General features: G+C 38.2%; 1 protein-coding gene across 6 annotated transcripts in view; it reads left to right on the top strand.

Annotated features, from left to right (window-relative positions):
• The window catches only part of LOC125974911 (intermembrane lipid transfer protein VPS13B), a 212,407-nt gene that overhangs the window by 19,249 nt on the left and 176,705 nt on the right, over nt 1-16,453 (top strand). For all 6 annotated transcript variants that reach the window (XR_007483786.1, XM_049729841.2, XM_049729843.2 and 3 more), the window contains 9 exons: nt 1,349-1,620; nt 3,602-3,697; nt 4,409-4,531; nt 5,448-5,585; nt 8,158-8,245; nt 11,084-11,269; nt 11,351-11,520; nt 12,097-12,291; nt 14,440-14,564. Coding sequence is in view for 5 of the 6 variants with exons in the window: in XM_049729841.2 (XP_049585798.1) it covers nt 1,349-1,620; nt 3,602-3,697; nt 4,409-4,531; nt 5,448-5,585; nt 8,158-8,245; nt 11,084-11,269; nt 11,351-11,520; nt 12,097-12,291; nt 14,440-14,564 (1,393 nt within the window). In the remaining variant the exon portion in view is untranslated. The remainder of the gene's footprint in view (nt 1-1,348; nt 1,621-3,601; nt 3,698-4,408; nt 4,532-5,447; nt 5,586-8,157; nt 8,246-11,083; nt 11,270-11,350; nt 11,521-12,096; nt 12,292-14,439; nt 14,565-16,453) is intronic.

Below are 16,453 nucleotides of genomic sequence, written 5' to 3'. Positions count from 1 at the left end.
TGAACGCTCTTGGGCTGAACTACATTGCTACATTTTGAGATAAAGTTGCAGAATCTTCTCATTGAAGTGCATTATATAAAATGTATTGCTGCAGGCTGCAAATATATAAACATTACCGGCAAGGGGAATTTGTATAAAAGTTAAATCATGCATACTGTATGCAACAAGAAGACACACCAGAGTAGGAGCAGTTCAGGGTTTGTTAATGTGTCAGGTGATCAGTCCACCTTTCCCTTGCATAAACATGGAGGGACATCTGCTGGCCTTTGAGGGCACAGCCTTTCTCCTATTTGTCCTCTTCGGTTTGTCTCACCGTCAATCAGATGCTCACTCAGTTCTAGAGCCACTTGTTCTAAGCTGTGGAGCTATGTGTCAGGTGTTAAATGCTGCCCTGGTGCCCTACTTTGGACATCGATACGCTTCTGATTTTAGTTATGTTGAATTCAGCCACTAAAACTTAGGTTGAACTAATGTGGGAAACAGTGTGTCATTTTATTTCTGCAGATGCAGGAAATCAGCCCCACATCTCTGGGAATTTTTCCACTCACTTCTTTGGATTAAAACTTCAAAGTCTCCTTAAGCCGCTGTGTTTTGATCATTTCATTGGTAATTGCGCTCTTATTCTGATTGTCTCATAATTCAAACGTAGGCTCTGTCAGCCTCTGACATGAAACAGAACAGCTTGACTTGTTGAAATGATAGCTCAAAGACTACAACTAAGGGAAAAGAGACCAAATTGAACAGAGAGACTGGAGGAGGGAAAGAGATAATAACCCATAACATTGGACTTCCAACTGCCAATTCACCAAGTGAAAGATTTAATTAAAATATGTCATAATTTCAACCCCTTAGCCTCTGGGATTCCTAAGGAATGACCTCACGGACAGTATTGTTTTTCCGCAGAGGACATGAGGCAGCAAGGAATGGGATTACACATTCTTGTGTATTGACATCAGCTTCCTCTTTCTCCATCTTTATGGAAATAGTCACAAGTTGAAAGGTCGGAATCAGAGAATGAACAGTGTAGTGTACTTTGTTCAAACCTGCGACTGGGGATTGCATTCCGAGCCGTTAGTTTTTGATACAAAACCAACCAATGTGCCAGTGTTTCTGCTTTCTTTACTTCCTTTTTTCTTTCACTCAATCATCACCTAATATATATCTCTTTTTCTGTCTGACAATCCCTTTTTTTTTAAATTTATTTACTTTTTTTTAATTCCCAATTACTTTGTACCACATGGGTCTATTATTCACATGGTAAGAGACTTTTGTTGCTCTACTAGCCACATAAGACTGTACGGTAAAATTGATGTGTGCTGTTTTTGTTATTTATCTATTTGGCTCTTAGGGATGCATATGGACATAGAGAACCAGGTTCCGAGCCAGTACTCCACTCAAGAGTTCTACATGGACTCAGGCCTTTCTGCAGATAGCAACGAAGGCTGGGTGTCTTGGGCGTGGTCCTTTGTCCCAGCCATTGTGAGTTCTGAGGAGGGCGAGGAAGGTCTCTACCAGCAAAGAGAGACTGGCAGCATCCCAAACAATCTCCAGCAACACACACCCAAGGATCCTATTGTTTCAATAGGCTTCTACTGCACCAAGGCTTCTGTAACATTTAAGGTAATTTATCACTTGCAGACTGCTGTTTTTTTTTTTTTTTTTTTTGGTCTAATGAGTAGTGATATTAATTCATATTAAAATACTGCTTATTAATATATTTTTATTTCCTAATTAATACAACATACATACACACGAAGAAGTTGATTCAAACAATTTAATTGAATGCATTGAATTAATACATTTAGTTAATAACGAGGCGTGTCCATCGACAACCGAAACTGTGCATGCATTGCCAACCTTTTTGCATGAGAACTTCCCAAATCACCATCAATTTGTTATTATTATATATTATTTGTCGATGTTAACCCTCAGGTTCAGCCCCTCAGATCACTTTACTGCACACTATGCCCCTGTGTGCTATGTTTAAATCAGAATGAATTACTTTTTTTTCGGAGTCATTGGAGACATCTAAAACGATTTCTTCATTTTTTATTTTATTTTATAAATCTCTTTCTTTTTCGGAACCGTTAGATAGCGGAACTGGTAAATACATATATGCCTAAAACATAGTTTGAAATTCATTGGCTTGGCCACAGAGGGTTTGTTATAATTGCAGATGAGATACTCTCCAGTTTTGTTTGCTCAAAGAAATTGACTGTATTCATAAATTACCTTAACAGATGCAATTAAGCTTTCTGTTTCACCTCTGCACGCCTTCGAAACTTTCATCTGTTCTCCTTCTCATTTGGCATTTTTATTCCAAGATGTGATTTATAGAGGAAAAGACGCACTGAAGTATTTCACCATTTGTGCAATTTTTTGGGTTCATGGCCAATCAAGTCCACGATTTGCTCTAAAATTGAAACCCTGCAGCCTGACAATGCCTCTCCAATGTCCTACTTTTAATTGATCACACTCCCCAAATAGCTTATTCTTCATACTTGTTAATACTTCTGATCTCACTCTCTTGTCAAAGAGCAAAATATAGTAGCTTCATCCACTTACAATTTAAATAACCTCCTTCCTCAGCATTATATCGAGGAATCTGCAGGTTAGTCCTCATGTGATTAATTGAAAATGGGAGAGGAAGGCCGTGAGTACGAGAGAATCGGCTCCATCAGTCGGGATAATAGTGCACAGCTGCTTCTTGTTCTGCACCTGCTTCCTGTGCAAAAGTTGAATGGGTTAAGGCCTGCACGGTTCCACTCTACACCCGCAGTTGTTACACCAGCCAAACTCGAAAGCATCCACTGCTCTTTCTTGTTGCAGCCAGCTAGCTTTGACCAGATGCTCTTTCGCATCCTTTCTTTGTTCAAGCTTCATTCCGAGGGGTAAACGTTTTGCAGTACAATTCCTATTTTACATCAGCTTTGGAATTTTCTGGGGAGCTCTAGTGGTGTTCTGATTACCATTCCCTGAAGAGCAAATCAGGGGCCTTGCAGAAAACTAGATAGGAGCTGGCGCAGTGTGATTTGTGATTTGATGAAAGTACTTGTGGTAAAGGAAATGACCAAAAGGATCATTTATCTTTTGAACGATATCTTGCAGGGCTTCATTGTTATTGAAATTTGGATGTTATAGGTTTTTTTTTTTTTTTTTTTTTATTAAATCAAATTATTTTCAGAAGACAAATGTAATTTTGTATGCAGACGCACACACACAGTATCGGACACATGTTTTCAGTTTTTTAAAAGAACTTTTTTCAAATGACATTATGTTTTAATATCAAAGCATTAAGATTATTGGAATTTCGGACGCAAATGTTTTTGCTTTATGTTTATCTAAATAAAAGCTAAGCTTGCAACTAAGCTTTATCTTTTGACTGATTCTATGAAACTATTTGGAAAATAGTAGTAGTATTTGTTTTGTCTAAATAAAAGCTAAGCTTGCAACTAAGCTTTATCTTTTGACTGATTCTATGAAACTATTTGGAAAATAGTATAGTATTTGGAAAATAGTATACTTTTAATCGTATAGTCAATCCTACTTATAATTAGAGCAACCTTACATTTTGACAATGGGCTCTCTTCCACTATGTCAGCTGACCGAATCCCAGGCAGAGAGCAGCTACTACAGTCCCCAGAAGGTTAAATCAAGAGAAGTCTTAGGCTTGGAACAAGAAGGCATCACTCTTGAGGTAAGAATCATCTGTGTTTGTATTGCAATTATCCGTCAAAAATCCTGATGGTTAAAATGTATGACTATATTGTCTTTCTTTTTGATCCTCTCTTAATGCTTTTATTGCATTTTAAATTGCTGTCATGTTTTCTTTGGAGTAGACAACCAGCATACTTCCATCTCTAACTGTATTTATAAAGTCTCCCTCGTCACTTATCTCTGGCCAGTTGTGAATGCAGTGAAATCTCTGCCTGAGTTTGATCATTTTTGCATTTCTCCCTTGGTGTAGATAGACGTTTTTCTCTGATTGCTTGCTTGGGATAGCCATGTGTTTTCTATGTTTAAGCTTTTTACCAGATGTAATAATTCCACATTTCCAAAGACAATTTTTGTAATTTATGCTTTTTCTGGACCATGTAGTGAGCAGTCTGAAAACCGGACCAGAAATAGAAAGCAAAACGATTCAGAAAGCCAGACCTCGTCATTATTGTGTGTTGTAAGATGTTACATTCTGTGAATATTCTGCTTTCTGTAGATTTGTGTTAGCTTAACATAGTGAACATTGTGTAATTTTCATTCACGACTTTTCTCATTTAATGGCATTCCTGTTTCCTTTAAGCTCTAGCAATTTCAGCTGCATTTAGTTTTGTCTAAGGTTTCAGGCTTGAAGAGTGGATGGTTTTCAAAAGAGTCCATTGGTTTGACTTTTTTGACTTTTTAAAAATTTCAGGTGCTTATGAAAGGAGAGCCCTTCTTTAACTGTCAGATTGGATTCGTGGGCTTCCGCGCTCTCTGTCTAAAAGGCATCATGGGAGTGCGGGATTTTGAAGAAAACATGAACCGACCCGAAGAGGTAAGACAAACCTAAAGCTACAAATGAAGACCAAGAACATGTGGTGTGAAAAAACACGGAACATTTACCCTGGGTTGTAGTTGCTTTATTTACCTAAACCGGTCTGATATGCTATTTCCCTTAATGCAATCTATGCCTTGTTATTTAGTTGTTAAGCATTTCGTTCTTCTTCTTAAAAAAACATCACTATGTAGACAGACAATTATTGACCCTGTTATAACTATAGTTCAAATATCTGGGCTATTCCATTACATCAGACGGGAAATGCATATCAGAGGTACAAAAACGCATTGCCATAGCGAAAGTCACATTTAAACAGCTGTCCCCAGTCATGACCAACAGAAACATCAAAACTACAACCAAATTCAGAATACTAAAGGCATATGTATGGTCGGTTCTCTTGTATGGATGCGAATGCTGGACAATCGACAGCAGCATAAGGAAAAAACTAGAGGCAACAGAGATGTGGTTCCTCAGAAGAATTCTGAAGATATCATGGAAGGAAAAACGGACAAATCAGGAGGTCCTCGAAATGATGAATATGAAAAGATCACTCCTCAATACAGTACGAAAAAGACAGATGAAATTCTTTGGGCACACCTACAGAACAAAGGGAATAGAACATCTCAGCGCAACAGCAAAGATTGAGGGAAAGAGAAGCAGAGGACGCAAACGACAAATGTATGTGGACAGCCTCAATGAATGGGCAACTCATAAAGAGCTAACAAACAACCAGTTCATGAAAGTTTCGGATGACAGAGAAGAATGGAGGGCCATGGCCGTCAATGCCTGTTCCAGGCAAGACACTTGATGATGATGATGATAACTATAGAACCTGAAAGGCTAGTCGAAAATTAGTATTCTTCATTTCTCTCATCTTTTCTCATTTGTTCCATTTGTCTTTGTGCTCCTCCAGGATGCAGTGTTTTTCAGTTGTGGCGACACCCTAAGCAGCAAAGGAATGACCTACCTTACCAACTCCCTGTTTGACTATCGCAGTCCAGAGAACAATGGCGTCAAGGCTGAGTTCATCCTGGATTCAGTTACTCATAAGGTCTTTTACTTTAAAGTACTATAGCAATTTCCTTTTTACCTTACAAGTCACAGCATTTAATTCCCATGTATTTTTTGGCCAATTACATCATTTTAGAAGTCGTTCGTCAAATTAACAACATCATTTAGTTGTTGTATATCAATAATTGAGACTCACTGCGTGATGCTCTTTTCTGTTGAAATCAATGGTTGTTGAGACGCTGTCATCTAATTGCTACTCTCTTCAAAGACAAATCTGCAACAATTATGTGAATGCATACTAGTACGGACATGGCCTCATAATATGTTTCATGTGAAGATGGTGCCTCAGATTGCATGGTACTCTCCTTCTTGCCCACATCATGTGACCACTTAACAGTCGCGTGCGTTGTGATTGGAAAGTCACATTTGATCACAAAGCAGCTTAGGCACATACAAAAATGTCAAGTTATGAGAAAACAATCCCAAAATGATCCCAAGAGGTTTAAAGGAATTAGAGCCATATGAAAATGCTGCCCTTTTTAATTAGCACCTAGCTGTAATACTGTTTTGCTCGGGTTAGTGATACATTGTAATTACGTAAAGTTTTTTATGAAGCAATGACAGCTGTTACTATATTCAGAAGTACTAAGTACAGATGTATTTATCTTTTTTTTTAAGTTTAGTTATGTAGCCTATCATCTCTACATATCAGTAAGAAATAAATGTTTTATTTAACTTTAAAATTTGCACATCTAATTTTAGCCACTCAGCTGCTTGCACCCTTTATCGGAATTTTCCTCATATTGAACAAATAACTACCAACCCAAAGATTGTGGGACAACTCTAAGCTCCCTTCATCACAGCTTGAGTGTTGACTTTGCTCCCAAATGCTCATGACCATCATTTGTTTGGCTATCCATCCATCCATCTATTCAGACTCGAAAGTCAAAGAGTCAAAGGTTTTGGTGTTAATTCATTAGCGGTTATGAAATCAGCCAATGGCTTTGATCCAAAAGCATGACAGTCTAATAGAGTTCCTCTTATAATAAATATTACTCATTAACCTGCTTTTCTGATAAGACTCCATAGAAATCTCTGTTTGGAGAGCTCAAGATTTAGTTTGGGGTTAGGTTAAGTATGTGTGCACACGTGTGTGTGTGTTCTCTGTGTATCTCATACATTCATTTTGTGTTAGTTTGATTGAGTATGGGGATTTACCTTTCTTTTTGTCCTGTGTGGATAAATGCAAAGGTTCTTCTAGTGTTATGCGCTTAAAAGGTACATGTATGTTGTTGCGCAATTTAAAAATGTCACCCGCATTGTCTACACTGTGCCTTGAAAAAGTATTCATACCTCTGGGACTTTTCCAAACTTTGTTTTTGATTGAGGTTCTTTTATGATCGACTAACACAAAGTAGCACATAATTGTGAAGTGGAACGGCAAATAAAAGTTACAAATAGGTGTTGTCCATTTGCATGCAGCATCGAATACTTTGTAGAGCCACATTTTTCTACAATTACAGCTGCAAGTCTTGTCACTACCAACTTTGCACGTCTAGACACTGAAATGTTTGCAAACATTTCTGCCAGAATGGATTGAGAGCATCTGTGAAAAGATTACAGGGGGCTCAATACAAACACTGCAATATTTTTCAAAGTTATAGTCTCTTAAACTTAGTTGGGGATTCTGTCAGAACTGACAGGTCTATCAGTCTCTCACTGACAAACGTGTTTGGCTGGTGAATGACGAATGACTGGAAAGTTAATAAACTGTAGCAACTTTGTCGTAACATTTTTTACAATACCCACAAATACTTGCTCGAAGTGCATGGATGTAAACAACATGCCCGATACGCAGAGTGCAAACACATTGGCCAACAAAACTACCACTACTTTACCAGATCTTATACAATTTTACAGTTTATCTGACCTTGTATCGCAATTCAGTTTGGACTATATGCAGTATTTACCAAATTCTTTAGACCACATGTCATCAGAACAAAAATGTACAATGCAGCATCATGGACTGCTTCAATGTGGATTTGGAATGAGAACTTTTTATACTTAAATTAGGCCCGCTCACTAGACATCACAAAGATGTCAGAAAATAATAAAGCACAACAGTCAAACTCCTTTTACGATTGAAGAATGCAAATAATTCATCCTAATTTGACGTCTTAATCGAGGAACAAGAATGTACTTTACTTTCCTGTTTTTTTTTTGTAACGGTAAATTCAATAGCAGCCTATTGTATGTGTGCCCTGCAATTAAATGGCAACCAATCTCTTTGGCAACGGGAGTTCGTCCTCATAACATTCAAAATGACGCACGGGAGGGACGACAGTTCGTTTCATTCAGCATTAAACTCAGTTTTAAATAACCATAAACACATAGTCATTAAAACCCCAGCAGCTTCTCCTAACTTGTTATACCGTGAACGTCTCTAAAAATGTAGAGATCAATGAATTTTCAATTTCTTTTTTTTTTTATCTTGAATTTTTAACCCATCTTTATCATATCCAAGATGACCCCAGTCATTGCCACTCTTGAAGGCTATCAACTTGTTTGCTCCCTCACTGCCGTGTTTATCTAACTTTTCTTTTGTTTGACAGGTGACCTACACAGAGATAGCAGGCATGCAGCGCTTTGGTGCTTTCTACTTGGATTACCTCTACACAATGGAAAACAGCAGCAGCAAAGGTATTGTTTCAAGTCATTGCTCTTCACAGAGTTTGTTTGCTAACCTTGCCACCCCTACTCTCTTTTTCTTTATCCTTGTCATGTTCTCTTTTGCACTGGCCTGCCCTGCCTTTCTTCCTATCTGTCTTTTGCTTTCTGTTTCCATTCTCCTATATCCTTCTTTTTCTCCTTTTCTCTCTTCTCCATAAATAAAATACCCTAGAGACTTGAATAAAGACATTGTCTTGTTTGAGTCACAGCCACCTGGTCCTTGACCCTTCCTGTCCTTTCTCTCACCTTCAACTTACCTGGAGGGCAACTGTCGCAAAAGTGTTTAGTCTGCTGACACATATTTGAGTTTCATTCTTCACGATGCTTGTTGAAACACTGTTCCTCCTCTGTCTCTCTACCCGTAAGCACTTGAGAAAGTGAATATTGGGACAGTCTTGCCTAATTAGGTGTCACTCTTTTTGGCAAGTGTTGAGAAGTCGGAAGGGTGTTCTCATTCTTGAACTGAAGCATTCAATGTTTAAGTCTGAAAGATCCAAAGTTTCCATTGAGTGGTAATTTATTTATATCTAACTGCAAAAAAAACAAAACAAAAAAACCCATTGGACCTACAAATGTGTTAGTGTGATTGCTAAGTATTTTGATTTATTGGCAATTTATAATTTAAATTTATAAGAGGCATTCTCAGACATGATGAAGTCTGACTGACATGAAAGATTTATATCAGCTCAGAACTCCAGAGGGACCATGCGGTTTTGGCTTGATTCAAGGGCCCAATCCAGTCTGACAGACAAATGTTGAAGTGGAATCTATTTGAAGTTGAATTCTGGCCAAATTGCCTGTCGTTTATCGTGCAGTTTGCAAAGGATTATTGTGCACGATTCAACACCTGGAGAATAAATGATCCTCCTTCTGGACAATTGGAACAGATTTTGGCAATAATTTAGTATAGGCAAGTTACATTATATGTTGGACATGGCACTTTTGCAGAAATACCATTTAAAATCTGGAATAACTTAACTAAGTGACTTTATTGATTAAAAACACATGACTGTGTGTCTTTATCACATATGACCAAATTGGTCAGAAAGCATGGTTGTACAACACTCATAAAATGTGTGGGGAAAAAACGTTGGCTGATGATCAAATTTAGCAGTCCTAGTTTAGATGATAATTCAAAATTCAAGAAAAAAACATTGGTGCTGTCATCATTAGCGGTCAAAGTTTTATTTTACAGTAGGAATAGTATACAATAATATTCCTGTGGGATGACGATGGTTACCTTGTCAAATGGAATGCTTCTCTTTTGTCAGTGTGGAAACACACGGACCAGATCTTGTGTCGTCCAAACAAATTAGTCTCTATTGCCACTGGACAAACGTAAACTTTGAGTCAACTAGAAAACTAACCGATCCAAGTCACACTTACTAATTGACTTCAAATTCAAGTAACTTTCTTTTTAAACTTGAAGAGCAGAGACACAGTTTAAATTGTTTAAGTCTTTACCATAGTCTTCCTTCCTCGCCGTGTCACTATTATTCAATTGTAGCCATATGGTTGATATTAGACCTAATCCTTCCCAGTGAAGTCAAACTGAAGAAGGGAAGAGGAAGTGGCAATGCCAATTGCCTCTTTTTAAATCTCAAAAATATACTCTCCATCACAGAACCACATTGCTTAGAAGGCAGTTCATACTTTGTCTTGACTTGTAAACTAAAAGAATGTTGTCTGTGGTGGTGGAACTTAAAGCAAGTTGTGACCCTTTGTCCTCTCACTCCCATTCAGCCACCCCTTTTATTTTTAATTTCTTCACTTTTATTGCTGGGGAGCACAGTCTTTTAAGTGGACCTCTGGAACTGAGGCCTGCAGAGACTGAAGGGACAGCTGTGTGAGTGGACATTTGGTATACTCATCATTCGTGAGTTTAATGCTGTGTGAGCCGATTCCTTTGGGCTGCATCAAAACCTTGCACAGCACAACTAAACACTATTGTAATTGCTTAATTTTGCGTAAAATATACATACATTTACTTGATTGAGAAACCAATCAAATCATTTTGTGTAAATGGACGCATTTAATGAAACTTAAAATGAAAATGTCAACACCTTGAATTTTTTTCCCTCTTTAGGGATGTGCATTATCAATCATTTGTTTTTTTCTTAGAAAGGATGCAGACAAGTGTAGCGGCAACAATTTGAACTGTCTGAATCATGGTATGAAAAAAAAAAATCATGGCATTCACATTTTTGTTTTTGCTTTGACCCCAGCTGGAGTGCCCAGGGGCCTCATGTACAAAGGGTGCGTTTGCACAAAAATGTGGTGTACGCAACTTTGCACTCTCATGTTCAGATGGATCAAGAGTGAAATGACTGTGGGAATGTCCGGTGGTCCACAACAACTTTTTTGTCGTCGTACGCATGTTTTTCGTGCTGCTTCTTGGAGTTGTTGGCCATGGAGATTACTTTTCGCCAGGGGGTGGGTGGAGCACAATGAATTATTCATCAAGTTGAATTGAACTTGAAAAAAAAAAGGAACATTTTTAGCACAGTTTTGGGAGCTGCATAGAATGATGTGGGGGGTTGGGTTTGCCCCGTGGGCCTTGAGTTTGACACCGGTGTTTTACACCATCGAATACTGTTGAATCAAGGTGTTTATTAGTTCGTCCCACAGGTATTTGGATTGGTTGAGGTCAGACTGTCAAATTCACATACGTTTGATTGACAGAAAGCCATCTTCTTTATGCTGTACTGCTCTCTATAAGTTGGACGCATACAATTTGACAAATGTGACACTGCCATTCATCTAAATTTCATATAATTTGGGGTATATCATGGATTTTTCTGTTGGTAGATACTCAGGACTTCTCTGCGGTGAATGTGGAAGAAGTAACGCCAACCATTCAAGAAGCATCGATCAAGAGACTCGTGGTTGGACCTTTAGACATCAAACTGCACAGTAGCGCTGTCCATCGTATACTTAAAATGGTCACTTGTGCTATGGACCACGAGTATGAACCTTACTGCAGAGTGCAGCAAGGTAAGATGTCGTTCATAATGTCTATACTTTGCCAATGTTTTTTTTTTTTTTTTTTTTTAAACAATTGTTTGTTGTTTGCAGAAATTGTGGAGGAAAGTTGTGGTCCAGTCACTCCGGAAGAAATTTCAAGATTAGAGGAATTCATCCCCACCAGACTCACTTGTCTCACACTCCTCCAAGTATCAGTTACAGTTTCTATGGCCGAATTCAACCTTCTCCACATGCTGATGCCTGTTATCATAGGAGGCAAGGTGAGTGGAAAAATATACATAAAGCACTTTTTTCTCAGATCATTTTACAAAGTTAGATCTGTAGGTATTTGGACAGAAAAAAAGGTTTTCTATATTTTGTTTCTGTACAACACAACAATGAATTTTAAATAAAAAATTCTGATGCAAGGTTGAGTAGCACTATTTTATTCCTGTTCCATCGGGCAACCTTAGTTCCCATGAATTAAAATTAGAATCTGTTGAGTTCATTTACCTCCCGCACTGCAGGACATTTCGATGTGATTATTGCGCCCACGTACACACTTTACAAGTAGATTTCAACATCAAAAATCAATATGGGACAAAGCACAGAATATAAACATGACAACAAATTGAAAAATGAATCTTTAAAAAAGACACACGCAAACATGTATTATATATTTATATTAATAAGAGATGTGTATAATACATACAGTATGTATATAATACATACATGTAAATGTGGAACTAGATTTTATGTGTAGTGTAAAATGCATTAAACAGACAACTAAAGAAAACACTGAGTTTTAACATTAAGGTTCTCTCCATTATTCTTTCCCTCTATATTTAATTTCCTAGGCTGCACCAGGACCTGTCAACATAGCAGCATTTCAGCCAGTGCGCCCCCTACCATCTCTACAGTTCCAGATGGAGAGAGTGAATGTCGAGCATTCAGTGCCAATGTATGCACTGACGTTGGCCAACACTGTTAGTGCGCTCAACCAGCCAACTGACAACCTCCTGCATCACTGCTACGCACATTTTTACCTCAAGGTAAATAGGACAGTTTTCATTTTTTTGTTTCATTCTGATACATTTCACGAGTACATCCTAGGAAAGAACAGGTGTTAAATGTCCTACACTCGAATAGATTTGAACGACTAAGACAAAGTTATTTTCATATTACATTTCCAAAAATGTATTTCTTTAAAAAGATTCACCACATATGTTGGAAAATCTTAGACACACAATGCTTTTACGCCAATTTTTTTTTTTTTAATACACCCTCCCTCGTCAAATGTCTACAGTTAAATAACCACACTTGTAATTCCACCCTGTTATGGTGCAAATGACCCTTTACTGACCTTGATGACCCTTTTCCACCGGGTCATAAAAATCTTAGCACTGTGAGCTTCCTGACAAGTACCAGTCCTGCTCTGGTCCTGCTCACGCATTGAGATGGGATGCTAAAGACCACTGTTGCCGCTTGCACTATGACCTTCTCATGTTGGTCTGTCGGGTTTTAGGCTTAAATCGTTAGTTTGGCATACATGTTCAATGACAAGTTTATATTCACGTGAACCTTTTATATTACCAGATGTCACTTAATACTATCTACTTATTATTATTTTGTCCACCTCCTTGGTATGGTTCTGCACTCTGCCAGTCATGTTGAATATATTGGTGAGTTTATTTTGAATTTATTTTTAAGACATAGCCTTTTTTTTTAATTTTTTTTTTTTAACTCGTCTTTCTCTTACTGCTGGATCTACAAGGAGAAATGTTACACTTGACAAGCCTTGGACAGTGGGACACATTACTTCATCTCAACATTAGTGCCATGGCCAAAGCATGAAAGTCCACTGAAATGGCATGGAAGTATTTTTTTTAAGGCAGGATGTGGGCTGGATGTCATGCTGTTAGCCCTTATCACAGGGTCACTGAAGGGTTAACAATCAACTGGTCAGTGGAGGAGGATCATTCTAACCAAACAGCCAATGAACATCTGCTAATTCTGCAATTAAGCAGTCAAATTCCACTCCTGTATTTTGAGAGTGGGCTCATGTCTTAGTGGAGGTCAGTCCGGCCACATCAGCACCCATTTCAGGAAGTGACTTGCAATGGGTATAAACTCAGGCTTATCTTAATCTTTGTTTTATGGAGATTGGTTGTCAGAGTTTAGGTGTCTGTTTCGATGGTGGTGGTAAGCCATTATCTCACCCCCACAGTTGTTGAAAATAGCTAAACTCAGCTTGGGAGGAAGGCTCAGGTGATGCATTTTCTGACATAAATCCAGTGTTTTAGAACTAATAATAGCATTAACTTGCTTGAAACTAGACTTTTACAATAGAAACACCTCAGACCATATTTCACTTAAAAGTAGAATTAACACATGCAAGCTATTTGACTGTAAACTAAAATGTTTGGAGGACATCTGACACAACATGACCAAGACTGAAAACATTTTTCAAACATTTTTCATTTTATATGTAATTTTCAAATTACAATTTCAAATTATATGTAATTTTCAAATTACATATAAAAGCTAGAAGAAATTATTTTGAAATCAGTTTTAAAGAATATCCATCCCAGGTTGTTCCTGGCCTATCTACTAGTAATATCTGTATATAAAGTCAGGATTGCTAATCAACACAAAATGTCAAATAAACTTTTAATCTGGGTGTAAAATTGTTGGCATGGTGTAACAGTGGTTAGCACTTCTGCCTCACAGTTTGGAGGTTGTGGGTTCGATTCCGCCTTCCCTGTGTAGGGTTTGCATGTTCTCCCCATGCCTCCATCGGTTTTCTCCAGGTACTCCGGTTTCCTCTCACATCCCAAAAACATTCATGGTAGGCCGGTTGAGTTCTCCAAATCGTCTGTAGGTGTCCGTCCAAATGCGGTTTGTTGTTCATCTCTCTGTGACCTACGATTGGTTGGCAACCGGTTCAGAGTGTTCGATGACTGCTGGGATAGGCTCCAGCACGCCTGTGACCCCTGTGGGGAAAAGCGGTATGGATGGATGGATGGATAAAACTCTTACCTTAGTTTAAGTACAATATAGTGGTCAAAGCCTTTCTGACAAATAGTTTATTAATAAACTTTATCAAGAGGGAAATAACTGTAACTTTGCAACAATGCAGATTTCTAAACGAGCGAAGCCCTTAGAAATAACCTCTGTCATATGTTTGCTCTTTTCTTTAGGTGTTTGGGTTCCAGGCAGGCCTGACATGCCAAAACAGTATAGGCGGGTTCCCTCCTCTCATTCCTGTTATTCCATCCTTTAGCACAGCAATTTATGGGAAGATGATCCAGATGCCTGCTTGCTGGTGAGTACCTATTGTTACGAATAAAGGACTATTCATTTTTAGTTGTTTTAAAGCAACAAAATCATAAAAACTCTTCAAGGACACTTCTGCCACTATGCCATCAGTAGTTTTTTTCTGTTTCTTATATTCTTTGATTTTATTTAAAAACAAGGCTTTTTCTGTTCTGTCGGAATCATAAAAAAGCTAAATGAATAAGACTGAACGAGATGAAATACGCAAAAATATTGCTAAGATTACTTACTTCATTTATCCATTCTTTTTTATTTATGACGTATCTGGTGAACGAACCCCTGATACAAAACGGCATGTAGCCTGTGCACTTTTACTCACACCTTGCAGTCAAGTGCCTGACTTGGGAATCGATTTCCCCCCATTACTTAGCCGCTATCAAAGGGCTGCAGATGATTTAAACTTTTCTTGACTTCTTTTCCAGACAATTGTCGTGCGTGTATGTTTGAGATTAGGTCACACAGGAAACTAGAAATTCGCCATTTAGTCTTCTCTGTGAGCAGGTCTATGTCAAGACTGGTTTACATCTCTGTTCTCAATATGAAACTTGTAGGTGCTTGTTTGATCTCGAAGTGTGCCTTTTCTTCCCTGGCTACATCAAATAGTGGACTCAGATTTGAAACGGATGTTTTATTTTTCACTAATGTTTCTCTTTTAAGAAAACCTCACAGATCATACAGTGCTGGATTTCTTTCTTGTATCTGGGACCAGCCCTTAGAAATAACACTGACAAGCTTTCGCTGCACGTCTACTTCCCTCAGCTGATTAATAGACAGGGTGCCTCTGTGCAGGACTTTTAGATCTTTCAAGTATAACTTGACTTAAGTTTGACCTTTTCTTTCTTAGTGGGTATGCCCTGCTTCCTTAAATCAATCCTTCTCTTGTCAAAATCTAATTAACACAAACGGACAGTGTGTGCCTGTAAGAATGATGGCGAGTACGTTTGACAGGAGCTTAGGTTCAAAAGAGCAGCGACCTTGTGATATTTCGCTAATTTGGTTCTTGCTTTTACAACCTGCCGACAAAAGCAACAACATCCCGTGTTCTTCACTTTTACAACATTCCTAGGAAATCACAATGTCCCATTATTTATGAGGGTATTTTTTGGACAAGCCTACAGACGAACGGACAAATAAGCACACACATTTGATATGCTTTGACCAAAACTTCCTTGGATGTATACAATTTTGTGATGCAGTTTGGATAACCACTGGGCATCTGTAAAGATCCAGATGCTCTCCTGTGAGTTTTCTTACAGTCCTCATGTTGCTTTTGGTCTCACCACAAAGGCTCCTGCCTCGCACAGTGGGCAGCCTGGGACTTTCAGTGGGGAAAGTACATTGCTCTGACATACTTTCTTTGCCAACCCTTAACTGGCCATTATTTATTTTGTCACATCTTGGATCTCGTAAAGTAAACTGCAATGTTTGTAGATTATGTAGAATGGAGAAGATAACCTTACACAAGTGTCTGCTTTTTTAATAATCATACGGTTTTTGGCTGGAACTCTCCTTTTCAGATAAACCTTGGGCACCTTACCTAACCCGCAATTTTCTTGGTTGTCGTAAATTGTCATTGTTACAAATCGAAACAAATGTCTTTTTTTTTTTTTTCTTCAAACCATAACACATTTGATTTGAGTGGCATAGTGGAACACTGTGTGAATTGCTTCTGCTAATATTTAACAGACTGTATTAGCAGTTGTTAAACAGTAAACGTGAATCTACCACACAGTCAGGTACTCAGAGCATCTGAGTAGAGGCGTTCTATAAGTGTTTTGCCATGAAATGGGATCAGGAGCATGGCAACTATTAGTTTGAGCCTTATTTGGTGGTACAGTGTTGGCTCAGTATGTTAAGATGGAAAGCTGATCTATTTTC

The sequence above is a fragment of the Syngnathus scovelli genome, chromosome 9 (assembly GCF_024217435.2).
Source record: "Syngnathus scovelli strain Florida chromosome 9, RoL_Ssco_1.2, whole genome shotgun sequence".
Classification (NCBI taxonomy): Eukaryota; Metazoa; Chordata; class Actinopteri; order Syngnathiformes; family Syngnathidae; genus Syngnathus; species Syngnathus scovelli.
The sequence above is the reverse complement of the archived record's forward strand: the minus strand, read 5'-3'. Positions and strand labels throughout refer to the sequence as shown.